At 31.9% G+C, this 16,507-nt stretch overlaps 1 protein-coding gene across 2 annotated transcripts in view; it reads right to left on the bottom strand.

The window, feature by feature from the left end:
* The window catches only part of LOC119085747 (homeotic protein ultrabithorax), a 112,313-nt gene that overhangs the window by 73,355 nt on the left and 22,451 nt on the right, over positions 1–16,507 (bottom strand). Inside the window, exon 2 of one of the 2 annotated variants that reach the window (XM_037196227.1) lies at positions 7,754–7,804. The exons of the other annotated variant lie outside the window; for it this stretch is intronic. Coding sequence (XP_037052122.1) covers positions 7,754–7,804 — 51 coding nt within the window. The remainder of the gene's footprint in view (positions 1–7,753; positions 7,805–16,507) is intronic. 2 annotated transcript variants of the gene reach the window in all.

The raw sequence follows: 16,507 nt of genomic DNA, 5'->3' as shown, positions 1-16,507 counted from the left end.
GTGTGTATTCTGTTTAGACATAAATTTTAGTCATGGTTAAAAAGAAAGTCTTAAGAAAATAATAATATTTGAAAAATCGGTATAAAAGCAATCCGTTTAATTATGGTTCTGTAATTTTCAAGCCGCATTTGTTTGGCTGAATGGAATTCGATAAGCAGTCAAATGGTTATGAAATATAACAGTGGAAATGAGATCGAAGAATTAGGCATTTAATTGAGAACCGGGTTCCCTTTAATTAATAAAAATGCTCGTAAATATGGTGGTGGTGGCGACGTAATAATTTTGAGCAAATAAATACATCAGAATGGGTATGGCTGTTCCGATACCAAAACGAAAGAAAATAAAACTGCAAAAATTAATAGGATTTGATTGTCTACATTGCTTATTTTGATACGAGCTACATGAATTATTTTCCTTAGGGTCACGTAACTCTAACATTGTTGGATCGTTGGCCGGTGGTGTGGTGTAATCCGTAGAAATTAGACCAGGACTTTTAAGCGGTAATCTTACCCCACAACCTACACTACAAGTAATCCTATTCGTCTGTTCATGTAATTTCTGCACTAGTCACCCATAATTGTTAATTCCATGCATGAAATGTTGCTATGCTTGTCTATGTGTCTATGCTTGACTCGGTATGTAATTTTTCTTGATCAAATCTCTTAAATTGAAGGTGTTTTCCGTTTAGAAAACCACAGATGTATTTCGAATAATGTTAATGAAAGATTAACATGGTGGTCGCTATTATATCTTTTTTCTTCTCAGAATTGATTTGTGCTTCTAAGAAGTTTTTTTTAGTTACATAAGTCACTTAAAGACATTCTTATATAAATTCTTCAACAACAACGAAAGGAGATAAATGCATCAAGGCTTCACACCTTCATTGGTTTTAACGTTTATAGTTTACAGAGACGATAGATTATCTTGAGAATTGAACGGTCATCAAAAATGATGAGTTGGTATAAATATCTTCAAATTAGTTGATAGCTAACGAACGTTGCAGGACGCTCTGACGCATTTAGTTCAATGTTTATCTCAAGGTCAAGTAGTGAGATTCTATCTCATTTGATTCTAAAATAAAATTCTGATTATTTCTTTTCAATTCCCCGTTAACATTTGTTATTGTTTCGTGGAGTGTAATTTTGACACATCCTCAATTAAATCTCAATTGGCTGGTTCGTTAGAAATTAATCAATCAGAGATCGTATGCAAAAAGAAGAAGCAGTTATACTATTAAAATGAATTTGTTTAGCGGATGAAGGAATGAAATTGTTAACATTGATTTTATTCATCGATGCGATGCTGCAAATTCCATTAAAGTATTGCCAATCAGTACAAAGGAAAAAAAAATAAAGCAAAATACTGGGAACTTATTTATTCAACTTTTTTTTCTTCCGTTCAATTTAATATAACGTAAGTAAAATACAAATCGATGCATAGAAAAACCGAAAACGCAAGTTAAATCCATTAAGAAATTAGTGTGGTAATGTAGGCTTTATTCAAAGATTTATTTGTTTTGTATTTATTATGGAAATCTTGGGTTTTTCTTTTCCATATATTAACAATATATAACGATTGTAAATTTTCGTGAGATTAGGGTTGAAATCGCTTTTTCGTTGTAGGATGGAATGTATATTTTCTATAAATAGAATAGACAGAAATAAAAATTATAGACGAACGAAAAAAATGTATTAAAATTACGCAAAAAAACCTAAGACCGATTTTATTTATCAAATCCGTAAATCAATTTATGTTAAAATTGCAGCACAAAGCCTAATGATGCCAAATACGTAGATGAACAATAAGAAATCAGTCTACAAATTTAGCTTATCAATCTATATGCAATGTAGTTGCCGTAACAAGTGGACAATCAAATGAACCACAGCTGTTTGACAAATATCCACACAAATATCCTCTGGCGAGTTAGAATGATCGTATCGAGTATCATATGAAACAAGTTAATTAGTAAATCTGGTTCTCTGAAGAAAGACCTTTAAGGTTTTAGCTAGTCATCTGTTATTGACACCTACATCAAAAGTGTGAGATGGACTTATATAATGGTCTTATATAGAAACATGTTTGCGAAAACTAATGGAGTAAAAGATTTAATGTCAAACCCATTGCGGTACTTTAAAGAGAAAAAGTAGTAGATTTAATGATTTATTTTGCGATGCGCTTGCCATCTAAAAAGACAACATTATGACAATTCTGTTCTACTAATGCATCGCAAAACTGAAATTTTGTTTTAATTAGAGTGATATTGATTTATCAACTTATATTCATTTATTATCGACAACGCGGTCGGCTCTGCATGGTATGTTTTCTTATAAGACGAAGCAAATGTTAAAACTAATGAAGTAAAAGACATGCAGTAGCAGATTGTATGATTCAGTGAAAGCCCTTTGTTCGTAAGAGTTTGTAAGAGGAGCTAAATTGAAACTAAGTTTTTGTTCTGAAAATAGTTATTTGTGTATCTGTTTTGGATGATTGATTTTATGTAATTTCACTTGTTGTAGCCTGAGCTCAGTTAAGGCTACGTGAATAAGATAAACCAAAACATTACCATTTAAAGGGAAGAAATCAAGAGAAAATTTTTAAAATAAACCCACTTTTGCAACCGAAGCATGTATATTACTTACCCTAGGGGGGTGAGGTCGATAAACACACAAGAAGAACCATTTCATTTGCCTCATTGCAAAGTAAGAAATTTTACACAAAAACTTGAGGTAAAGTTTTGGCGCTGTGAAGTAAAGTTTACTTTAACTCACGTAACTTATATAATGTAGTAGTTAAAGAGCACTTTACCTCACGCTGACAGAAAATAGTACATTACTGTCTCGCTGGGACATTTTTTGTTGAGGAATGCGTCTCACACGTCGAAACAAAACATTTCCCAGCTAGGGAGTACGGTATTTGGTTGTCTTGCGGCCAGAAAAAGCGAAATACTGGTTTTTGTTGTTCACGGTAATGAGCCGTATTCTGGTCGCAAGACAACAAAAAATATATCACATAAAGAGACATAAAGTAACTTATAACTCTCTGATTACATCATGTGTACGAATGATCTTACGTATGATTAGACAAAAATTAGTTGGAGCAACTTTTTCGCATGCATAAGTAGACCAATAATGTGAAGGGAAAATTAAATTTTGCATACCAACAATAGATAGGGTACCATCATAGTTGGTCAATTCGTAAACCAAAGTCCCTAGAAAAATCGTGTAACGAAACAAACAATTTGCATGTCTTTACCAAAAAAAAACTCAATTGAAAAAAAAATGCTTTTTAATGTAGAAATATACTGTTTGTTAGACAAAATTAAAACAATTAAACAAATAAGTGGCGCCCGCCGATTATAAAAATAAACATCGTCCGCACAACACAAATACAGAATATTATTTACGAATAGTCAAACAGTACAAGCAAAAGCAATAGAAAGGTTAACTTAAAGTATCTCTTGCATGTTCGTTTATTTTCGTACAAATCATTACGCTCATATGTTTACACTTTCACACTTAACTCGTACCATTTATGAGCAATATTTTTTTGTTAAATGGAATGTCACAATTTTTTTTTATTTTGAATTTGAATTTTAATTAATTTTGTATACTGAGTGTATATGTGTATTATACATATGTTTCATTTTTCCTTGGATCTTTTGTGTATACACAACCAAATTTTACGTCATTTTCGTAGACAAAATATTTCTGTTGATGGTTTGGGAATGAAAAAGCGATTGTATTTATAAAGACGTATGTTTTATGAGATCATTGTAATATAGGTGTATAAATACACGATAAACTGTTTCTTTTCCAAAATAGCTTGTAACATTTTATGAAAATATACCTTTCGAATGTTGGTTTTGATTATATAAACGAAGCTGGGGAACAAAAAAAAAATGCTCATCGATAAGAATCAATATATTGTTAGATTTCTACCAACATCAGAATAGACATATTCTGTGCATGTATGTTTATAAAGATGTGACATCGATGGTAGGAACAACATTTTGAGAATGTTTTGAAGAATGAGGGGACTGTGTTTTTAATGTGCAAAATTGTTAGGAACGTTTGGCAGAATGTTGCTATCAAACTGTTCGCATCTAGGTATTTTGCCGATTTGTTTAATTTAATTTTTTTATTGTCAGGAGATTAATTTTTCTTTAATTGGATATGGAATTGGATTAGAAGTAGTAGCTTCATAAATTTTTTAATTTTGTTTTAAACTATCCGTCTAGATAGGACTTTGTTTAGAAATGGAGTTTTAGCGAGGATATACAATTTGGGGCCATTCATAAATTCCGTAACGCTAAAATCTCCATTTCCAAGACTTTAAAGACCTCAGTCCCCTTCCGTTTTTTTAAAAAAAACATTTTTTAATAGAATTTCGTTTGATTTCGTTCGTATCACGAATCAGGTTTAACTTTGACTTCACAACCCAACTACATTCCCAAAAATTCCAAAACAAAACCTCTTTTTGTAAAATCCTAAGACGAGAGCGAAAATCTCTATAAATGAGGAGATATTGAGATTTTACATCGAAAACTTTAATAAACTTTTGCTGGTTATATATTGAAAATTTGTCATAATGATGCCCTTGCTTCACTTTCACTCCAACCGAGTCTAATGAATTGAATATTTTAATGTTGAATTTCGAGCCGGTCCACTGTATATTGTGGGATATATCATAGCGTATAATAGTGCTGATGCATTTTCAACATTCATCACATCGAGTTAAAGTTATTGTACGGTAGCGGGATCAGTGTCCGAACATGTACTAGAAGTCGAAAGCATTTGTTCTTTCATTTATAAAACGTTTATCAATGAAAGAACAGTAGACGTCCAACTACTAGCATATCGGGACTCTGGTGCGCCTACCCTATGTCCCACAAGCCGAAAAATCATAAACATTTTTTTGTTTGTGATAAATACATTAAGACACTCTGTTAGTCAAAAAACCAGTGAACATCAACTCAACAGTATGAGAATAGGAAGTGAATTAAATTTCGGTAATAAAATCAGCAGGATATAGCTTTTTCATAAAAGAATTCACCCGTTGTACAGATTAATTATATCGAGATTCTATGAAGTGAAAATTGTTTTGAGTTTAGAGAGTACATGGTACACAAACAATTTTTTTTTTGCTTTTATGTAAATTAAGACCTAATTTTCACGTTAAGTTTATGCAATCTCAAATCACTAGAAAATATGTTTGGTTACGTTTGGTATTTCGGGTCTATAGACAAGTTACATTGACGAACCAAAAATAATAGTGAAATCAACGTTTGGTATACAGCATAAATAGCAGACTAATAATAAGCATCAACTACAAGATTAGACCGTATAAATTATTAAACGAATTTTCTTTTCAAATTTATGTACAATTTTAATGCAATTTACACTTGGGAATTCTAAACTACTATTTTTACAACAAAAATATCTTAACAATTACCTTTTCCAGATTTTTTTTACCCTTCCTCGTGCACTATCGACTTGTTGAGAATTAATTAAAAATATAAATAAAAGTACTTTGTATGTATAATATTATGCTGACAATAATTTTAAACGTTTGAACTGAGACGACGACATTAACTGCGACTCCGATGATATATGAATATAATAAACAAAATCGACATGAGGATATAATCTCGTCAGAAACTAAAAATAAATTTAATTAAATGGAAACATACACGAGCGTTGACAAGTCATTCAAACGTATAACCAGTCGTATGCCTAAAATAAAACTTAAATAGACTCCCAATGGGAGAAACACTCTGTGTATTGTAATTTTTCCGACAACAATAAATTCCGTTGTATAGAACTGCGAACTGCGAGAGTACAATCACAATCTACCTAATCAGTGATATATTCGTTACCGCCACATTCTTTATTATCACCACCTTTAGCACATTTTATATTCTTGGTCATTTGTTTAAATTAAATGCTATAAGTCATAGCCCAACCCATATCCCTATTATGATAGAAGTGATCAAAACAAACAAAAACAAAATAAGACGAGAAAATGTTACAAATATATCGAATGAATGAAAGTGCTTTTTATGGAAAATCATGACCACGCATAGTTCGTAATTATGGACGATGACATTAAGAATAGAGTATGTATGAGTTCAACACCAGCCGATCTAGGTCTACCACATTTACACAAAGTTTTGAAAAAAGAATCGATTTTCTGATTTCATAGAAAAGTTTTGCTATTTAAATTAACTTCAAAGTTGCCCTGAAACTGATAACGAAAGAAAAATTTGGTTCGTGACACTCTGCATGATTCATTAACCAGTCACGAAGGGTTATACCAATGTTGTAGAAAATTCTCCATGAGATCAGCAAAATTAATCCGAGAAATTGGCTTTTATAATTTAAATTTAGTTTGCTCTGGAATCGAGACAAAAGATTTTCTTTTTTTGAGAGTTAAAAAGGCAGAATAGCAGTATTTTTGACAGTAAAGGTAGTGTTATCAAGTTACCACAATTTACAGTTTGATATTCCGTGAAATCCTTTGAGAGATGAGTGACTCAAACGAAGCAATAGTTACTTGGTTAATTGGGAAGATTCTCCTTTATTGACTTTTGGTAGACATTTTCAATTTTCACCGCTACGTTTCTAGCTACGAAACTTTGAACCTTTTATAAACGACAATCGAATGACGTCATAATTATTCAATCTGGAACTTCTTTTGTTTAAAATGTAGTCTACCTTTACCCTACATCGCATAAAAACTTACAAACCGCCTATAGCAGAAGAATTCAGGTTTGTAAGTCTTTTTTATGCGTTGCAGGGTAGAGCGTACGACAAGAAAATCTTCTACTTCATTTGTTCGGACATACATTTTGTAATATAAGATATCTGTAACCGAAGTTCAATGCTCATTTTAGTCATCGCTGTCGACACCATAATGATTAATAGTTTCTAAAAGGTTCTTTACTGGCTACAATCTAAAATTTTAGTTAAAGTGATGGGCGTATTTTTGTATTGAAACTCATTTTCAAGATATGTTCAAACATAAATTTCATAATTGTATGCAAGTTTAATATTTAATTAGGTGTTTCGACCTCTTTTTCAGTCTCTTTTTTGGCGTAAACTAAGTAAACAAGTATGGAAAAATATTCAAAATTTATATAAACCAGTGTCGTGAACTGAATGTTGGAACACACGAAGTTTGTTCGTCGGCAGTTCTCACCTCTTAATTCTATAATGCATCGTCTACCATTTTTTTTAAATAAATCAGTTGAATATTCATTCTACTCATTTCGAAAAAGAAACTCAAACCGTTAGTTCATTCACTTTTCCGCCACGAAGAGACACAAGAGAGAATTGTCGGTGTCTAATCCAGGAAATAGAACATTATTTTACCGAGAGTTTAGAATGAAACAAAACTCCATAAATTAAACGTAAAACCACGATCAACTCAAGTCAAACAACATCGTATACATGTAATCAGTTCATCGTCTCAGTTTTCAACATAAAATTATTGAATTATACAAACAATTAAAAACTATACATTACAAGAAAATAAATAAAATCATAGAGAATTGATCGAAAGAATAAAAAAAACTATTCAAAAAATCTAATAAAAATACCCAAAAATATATACAAGAGAAAAATTTTTGTCGCCTGTTTTTTTTTGGTAAGAAGAATATCGTAAAAATAGAAATTATAAATTTAAAAAAAAAAATATCAAAATAAACTTAAAAAAGAAATAGAAAATAATAAAATAATGAAGGCTGTTCGCTTACCTATCCAATCTGGAAGTAGAGAGCTCGCAAGAGATTCAGAATATCTCTTACCTGTAACGAAAGTAAAGAAAAGCAATTTGATTAATTCCATCGTTTTCAGTTCCATGCAATTTATATGCATAAAAAAATGAGAGGGAGAGTAGAATCAAATTAATACGGTTCCACAGATAACACAGTAACAAAACCATTGTTTTTCGCATATGATGTATAGTATATTACAGACGTAGATTATGCTAGCTTATATAGCAAATTTATAGATGGTGAATTACACATATTGTATGGCTATAAATTAAAAGGCAACATCCCTTGTTGAAATATATTTTGCGCATAAACTACACGTTAAATTTATATATAATGCATCAAAATAGATGCTATATAAACGCATATAATACACATTTATAATATGATGAGCTTGAAAAATGTAACATTTGTTCGACCGTGAAATTCGACAAAACTTCTAAAGAATTATGTAATACTAGGCTAGGTGATATGCAAATAAAAAACAATTTTTGAATGAAATCCATCGATTGAATTTGTATTTTAAATTTTGAACATTTAGTTTAAAAACATACAAAAACAGCTGGACGGTTAGATGCTCCAAAGAACTTTCAAATGAAATACACACACAGTCCGACGACTAAAATAATTCGGCACAAACTTCCTTAATTTCTGTCTGTGCGGTCTCTCAATATCGCATTGACGGTAATGGAACAATGCACCGTAGAACGAAAGATGGTTTTCATTAGGGATAGGAATGGGACTATTGGTTTCATTTAGGGTCGGAATAGGTCAGACCAGGTTCATTATAGCACCGAATACAACGCTGATACACTCGTGTTGTTGTAAGGAAGGGGTCCATAAGAATTTTATTGACTTTATAAAAACATAGATCCCTCAGTGTCCTGCACGTCTCAATGAACCAGGGTAGAAGTGGGTCGTCCCATTCTTAATTCTAACACCAAATGTAAACAGTGAACCCAATCATGTTAATAATTGGCAAGAGTATTGCGTTGAAATCATTCAATCTTTTACTTCTTCAGATCTTTGAGTTTGTTGCAAAAATCTTTTACTTCATTACTTTAGCATAGAATTTATTATAATAACAGAACACTAGCATGGTTCGGAATCATGATAGTTCCTTAGTCACCCGTGGACAAATAAAGAAATTATGTCCGAGTTTGTTAGGCCTCGTGGGACAATTAAACATTGTGTACCTAATACAGCATATCGCACCGAGTTGCATACAACTTTTTTCACGACAAAAACATCTAAAGTTTGCAGTTTTCGCACATTATGATGATGAGTTGTGAAATAGTTATTTTCTTATCTGAGTCCCGCAAATGTACTGATCTGATTGACCAACAAAGTAGTTGGACAGAAGTATAAGAGAATTATGTTTTTGTTTGTTTCTTTTATTAAGTGGTAATTTTACATGTTTGATATTAATTACACTAATTTGACTCTAGTCGCAGAATTATCTCCGTTTCATTAAAAAAAAAAATGTTTGCAAATGTAATTGACCATTAATGAATACTTGTTTGCCAGATCAATTAATTTAATATTTTTTTGTTAAAAGTCATCTCAATTAATTTTTATTAATTGGATGTGTGTGCTATAACATTAAGAGGCAAAGTCATTAACGATTGTTTGTACAACTAAATGATCATTTTTTCCTCTCTTAATTCCAGAAAAACTTGTAGTACTTGAAGCTATGATTACTATACGAGAAATTAATTTTCTATCATCGGTGCAGATAACTAAAGCTGAACGACTAAAGTATTAAAGCGATGTATGCAGATTTCTTGAACATTACTTCAAACTATAGGCTTTACTTAAGAGTATGCCCACCACAAGCGAGCAAGAGTCCTAAGAGTAGTTGTGCTGACTGTCTATAAAAGAAATATCTACATGGTATAGCTGCGCTGAATGTCCCCAGTTAGTTGTACACCTATGTGAAAATGTCGTCGTTTGACCCAATTAAAATATTTTGAACAATAAATGTTCAGCAATTTTTAAATTACATATCCTGATATTATTATTGCACGATCGCATGTTAACTTTTACTTTCGATTTTCATTTAGCTCAATCTATAAAGTGGCATACAAATACCGAACCGATTTAAATACTTCACCGCTCCAGACAAAGGAATGAAAAACATAGTTAAAATATATTATACATTTTAGTTGTGTTGTTCCATAGATCTAAGAACAAAACAAATAAATTAATGTTTGTACAAAGTGGAGTAGAGTATATTTACACCACCCTTTGCAGAATGTTGCATTGTGTTGTTTCATGGAGTAAGGGTGGCCATTGCCAATAACACTGTGTATTATACATATATGTATGTGCACAAGTGTGTCTCTATATTGTATCTATAAAACAACCAAATACAAACGAAACGAGGCTACTTTATTAGTTACATCCCCTAATTCATTACTTTCACATTCCACTTACACATGCTGTAAAGTAAATCTATATACATACATACATTATAAGCTATGCACTTGTATTTATATTGCATTATAAAGTGAACAACGGTCAGTGGTCACACGGCATATGAAATTGTGTAACCTATAGCGCATATACAGGACTAATCGAATTCTCCTCTACTGCATAAAGTAGCTCCAATATAATGGTGCCGAATATCTGTTTATTTGATACACATAATCTTATTTGGGGACCAATTTAGGAGATCAACAATAAATATACTTCGTACCCATATCGTTCGGCTGTTCCTATACGTTCTGTGTGTAAAGTTTTGTGCATGTTGCGTATATCTACATGGGCATGGTTGGAAGGAAGGAATTATATAGGAACATGATTAACACGTGCGTTTTACAATATATATTGTGCATATAATTTGTATTGACAAATTAATTTACGATGCAGCTATGCGTACATTGTATACCGATTCATATGGTAATATATTACAACGAAAAGAGTGCATGGAAGTATTGTCTTGTTTCGGGTCCATCCATTTCGCTACAATTGTACGGGAGGGGTTGATAGAACTGAACGATAAAAAAAATGGTACAAAAGAAGTAAATTCTTTTTTTTTTCTCGCGATAATACGGTTCTAGCTATTTTTCCTGGAATAGCGTTTCACACTCTGTTTCACGTCTAACCAAAATGAAGAAATCCAACCGTTGGACTCGGCTCCATGGCACCACAAATTTATGTAAATATGTCTATATAATACTACATATGCAGCGACATATTGAACATTTTCGAAATAAACACGTTCATTTCGCTCAGCTGACGACTTCCGTCGTCGTAGCATTACAAATGATATTCGTGTATTATTTGCTTACTAATTTCAATAAAACTTGCTAATATTTGCTTCGGTTTACCATATATAAATGTTAATATAATCCTCATTCTACGGCCAATACGTACATAATACGTTTGTGTATGCTGTAACATTTCAGCGGCTTTTTTATTTGCTTCGAGGTTAGATTATCGTAGATTTGAAAGTAAACATGAACCATGTAATTGGTTGGTGCGTAATACAATTTTTGCGCATTTCAAATCAATCACATTTTTCGCAAAACTTGTTTAAATAGACAAATCTCACATCAATCAGTCGATGCTGTATAATATGAGTTTGTGTAAATATAGTTTGTTGAAAGTTCGAATGGATACAGACGTATGTAATAAATCAATTGACCGATGAACGAGTGAATGGATGAATTAATCAATCATTCAAGGATAGAAAGAACCAATTAATGAATCAAATTAATCAAAATTGCGAACAGTCAATTTATTATTGAATTGAAAAGCGAGGGGCAAACAACAACCGAAAATGGTGGCACATTTGTATTTTTATTGAGAATAACGGAAGATAATGATAGGGAGTGAGTGATGAGTAAAACATTGTTTAGGTTGTTAGGTGGGAGGTCATTTGACATGTTTCGCACTGATTATTTCTGCTTAAAACATTCTGCATCGACTGCAGTGATTGCTATCAAGGAATCGTAGCAAAAACATTTGCTATATTTAAAAGGAAATATTACTCATTGACTCCACCTCTCCATATATGCGTATACCATTAGCATTCTTACTACACAAAATTTATATGTTTCCGCAAGTGTTGTACGTCATCTGATTTTAATTACGATTATTGTTATTTAATTCAAGTGCCCAATCTTAAATCAATACATAATAACCGATCTATGTCCCTCCGGCATTTCGTCCTACAAGTACATTCGTATCGCATAAGAACAATACATTTTCCCTTTCACAGATCATAATCGAAACAGTTTTGATTGCTGTGATATTAGGGCACTGGATGCCCCCCTACAGTAGTGAATATGTTTCCAACGACAAGAAAGCAACACTAAATTCAACATTTAAATAAATGTTTCACAAACTACGAGTATTCAAAACAGAATAAAAATTTTATACAACAACAACGACGGTAAAAACATCTTGGATTGGGTATGTATATACATAGATATTCCATAGTCATTTATATCAGCAAAATACATAATGTGGATCTTCCATGCCATTTGTCTCTAGAAGAATATATCACCTAAGATAAGAATCAGATAGAAATTTTTGACACAAAATATTTTATTTTTATATGTTTTGTTAAGTATCATGGTCTGCACCAGTTTTGTTCGGAGTTTAATATCACATTTCAGATGGTTTTATAGGGTGGTTCATTAAAAGTTTATGTTCATTTCGTTGTCATATTGGTCGATATTGTGACGTCCTTAGAAACATTTTAATCGGTTTGGTACACTTTTTGTGACCTTTACTTTACAAAATAAACTGGACCAATTGGTCCAGAAACACACCTTCACATTCAGCGTGTAATTAACAATCAAAAAACCTTAGCACTGTCTACATAGCCATGAGTGTGAATGTATCATAGACATTGTGAGTTCCTTGACTTTAGATTGTTTATTGTAATAGTGGTGTGTTTCTGGTGAAATAGTTGGGATAAGGAGCTGCACATATCAGATTACTTTCATTTCTACCGAATCTGTCACTTCGTTTCAACTACATATTTTCAGTAGATTGATACAAAATCTTACTTCAGTAGTTCAATATACTTCACTATATAAGATCAAACCAAGCTGAACTTATTTATTGTTTTTGTAGTAACAGACATAGGTACCAGATGCTGCCCATAGACCGTTATGATCAAGGCTGTCTATGACAGGGTAGCACAAAGTATGATCTGTGTGCATTGATCAGAAATGATCAGTCCTCCCTGATAAAATCTAAAGGATGTCTATAATTGTTCTTATTTCCACACAACGACGCCATCGCTACTCAACAATATTGGCGGATAATAATGAATTAAAAGTTCGCCCAAATGTGGGTGTTTAAATCAAAAATGTTGAAATTTTACACTTAAGTTAAGATCTCCGAAACTTTTGTCACGTTTTCATTGATCTGATGCCGGTTCACAATGATCAGGTTCGTGCTGTAGTGACGTTTGCATTGTCCGCAATTCATAAAACGTAGATTATTTATGGAACAGCTAGACCAACTCTAATTTATGGGTAAGGGCCACCCAATAGAGAGAACAAGAAACTTGAAAGCATGATTGTTTGATGTCGAAAATCAAATATAATCTGAATGAACGACAGTAGCATTTGGTGACCTAATTTTTTAATCTAGAATTGTCCCAGTGGAACTTTATATTCCTCGTGCACTCGAGAATTCAATATATATGTACTAGTTGCTTAAGAATTCTGATAGAGTACTTCGCAGTTGAGCACATTCACAAAGAAACGGCTTACTTTGTCATATCTCTGTTTCATCACTTTTATTCAGGGAAATGAAAAACGATGCCGGTCATCATTTCTTTGCTTTCAATCGTTTAATAATGGTTTGTTTTCAGCATATATCGAGTAAAAGCGTTTAATTCCGCAAATTCAAATGTTTATTGAAAGTTGAGCAGGTTAGAATTTTCGTGCTCGTATTTCACGCGTCTTAGCTTTGATAATTGTTTGGCTATGAACTGTATATGTAAAAAATCTTGTGCCCTGCGGTTCTATTTTTTCCCATTTTGAATAAGTAATTTGAAATTAATTGGTGATTAATGGAAAAGGTAGACGAGAAAATTGCGTATAATAACCATTATTTTAGCATTCCATTATAACGTAAACGGCGAATAATTTAATTCAATTGGAAAATTCTATCGAGCAGAGATACAATTTTATTTACTATAGGTAAGAAGCGTTCTTTAACACATATAAACAGAAAAAATGGTATTACGTCTGGCTCATCATCATCGACCTAGATTTAAATGATAAATTATGAAGATAATAAACTGTCTCCAGAAATCCTTTTCACAATAACAATAAATATATTTTAAATTACAAACAGGTAAAACGAATAAATAATCACTTCATAATCAAAAATTTATTCTTATCACACATAAGAATTTAAATAAAAGTTTTGAATGTTCGTTTTTCTTGTATATTTCGAATAACAACAAACAGAGAGAGAAAAAAAAATTCAAGAAAAAAAAACCTTCGTTAATTTTTGTACTTCAATAGCATATAATATTGTATATATATTTATACATAAATGGAATGCAAGATTTTTGGGCGTGATCAACAAATAAAAAATAATAATAAATCACCAAAACATGACACTTCACTGTACGGACTCAACACAAAATAAAATATATGGCTGTCTATTTTCGACAAAATAAATCCTAAAAGATTTACCAAATAAGAAATTTTTTTATGTTAAAGACACTTCCTTCAGTATATAAAATGATATTCTAGTCGTGTTGTTAACCGAAAATAGATTTTTTTTGTTTTGTTTATATTTTATCAATAATAGTTTGGCACGTACTTTCAGTTTAATGGATGCCGTTACAGCCGAGCTTGGAAAATGGTTTTAAATTTTGAATAATTGAGCCTAAGAAGAAAAATGCGTTTTTTGTTAGTACAATGCGTCAGAGAGCATTATCCACTTGTTTAAAATCTTTCAATTTTTTTTTTGTTTGGTTGAGAACCCCTTCCGCTTTGAAATGATTGGGTGCAACAAAATTAATTACACAAAATAAAATGAACAAAGAGCGCCGAAAGACTTGGATCTTATTTTGTAAAAATAAATCTTTGCAGGGTGACTAACAATATTTTTAAGTGACTGACCTTTCAGGAACGGAAAGTGTATCAATAAAATGATTAAATCTGTTACTTCTTTTTGTTCAGTAACGCTTTGCGTTTGATGCAAAATCTTTTATTTCTGTATGAAACTTATTTTAAAGAAATGCACACTTTTTCACTCACATACGTTTCTTAAGACTGAAGGACTAGATTTGGCATTCACTAGAACCGTTCTATTAATTCGAGATCAACATTCGCATAATTAATTATACCATGTTTGTGAATAAGAGCCAATTTAATATGAAATAATACATCTCATCTGCCCAGCTTATCCAAAGTTCAAATGAAATCATCGATATTTTTAACTGTCACTGTTCTGTGACATTTAAAAATTTATTTAAGTACAGTAGTGCTATTGAAATAGTACATATAATGTTGTTCCCAACTTGTGCTTAAACTGGAATTTTGAGCATACGATATGGTGTTAACCTCGCCTTCGTCTCGGGCTGACAATTTTCACATCTATTACGCAAAATTTCCATTAAACAACATTTTATGAAAATAGCTATTGACGTCGTCATTCAGTCTTCTAGTTTGATATAAAATCAAACCGAAGTGTTTTTATGATTTGTTGTCGGTGGCAGTGGCAGAGCGAGAAAAGTATCCCTTGTTCATGAACGTTTAAGACAGCGAAAAGTATGCACAGACTGTTTGCGATAAAAAACCAGATGCCTAGGAGACAACTAAATAAAAAGGTGAAATGGGTTCACTTTGTATACAATCTAGTCGTTTCTGCCAACTTAAACGGTCTGTAGACTAGCACTTATGGCAAAGTCAAAAGTTGGAAGACTTAGGCGAATTCATGCGAGTTTGGTTTTGTCAAGTTGTTTTTCATGCAAGTTTTAATTTAAAAAAAGGCAAAAGACGGCGAGCCTACTTCTGGCAACGACAAAATGATAAAAACACGAAAATAATGAAAAAAAAACATGCAAGCCACAACGTGGATCAACATAACTAACTAGCTATGAAACAATTCTCGCAACAGAACTTCGAATCTTTTTTAAGTTTTCAAGCTCAAATACGGTGGGTCATTTATGCAACTTTCTCTTAACCTAACACGATGTAGTAGGCATTGCTTTTGGACAATACTTTTCTCTTTAGATATTTCTTTTTATATACAAAAATATCGAATAAACAAATCTTGTTCAATATCGCTAGTACATTGGAATAAACAACTTCTGCAGAACCATTAGCCACCGTACACCAGTCTCAGATTGAATTTATTATCTCACTAAATATGCGCAACAATTTAATTAAATATTAAATTTGAAATTTAAATATTTTTCATGTATTTTTTTTTAAGTTCTTGTGTACCGCGCACTCCAACGTGCTTTTATATATATACATGTAGCTTATATGAAATGTTAGTAGGTAGTCAAAATCTCTTACAACAATCACAAAATAAGAGAACATCTTTGTTGGACATTTTGACATCGAAAAATGACCACAGAGAAAATGAAAAATACGAACAAAATTACATATACGAGACGACCACGTTACATGGGGGGACATTCGGACATACAATGAGAAAACGATAATATCGATATATAGAAAATTTCAATATATACATTTTTTTGTTGTCTCTCGTTTGTATTTTGTACTTTATCCATGCATGATG

This window comes from Bradysia coprophila, chromosome X (genome assembly GCF_014529535.1).
Source record: "Bradysia coprophila strain Holo2 chromosome X, BU_Bcop_v1, whole genome shotgun sequence".
Taxonomy (NCBI): Eukaryota; Metazoa; Arthropoda; class Insecta; order Diptera; family Sciaridae; genus Bradysia; species Bradysia coprophila.
This window is presented reverse-complemented; position numbering and strand designations above follow the sequence as displayed.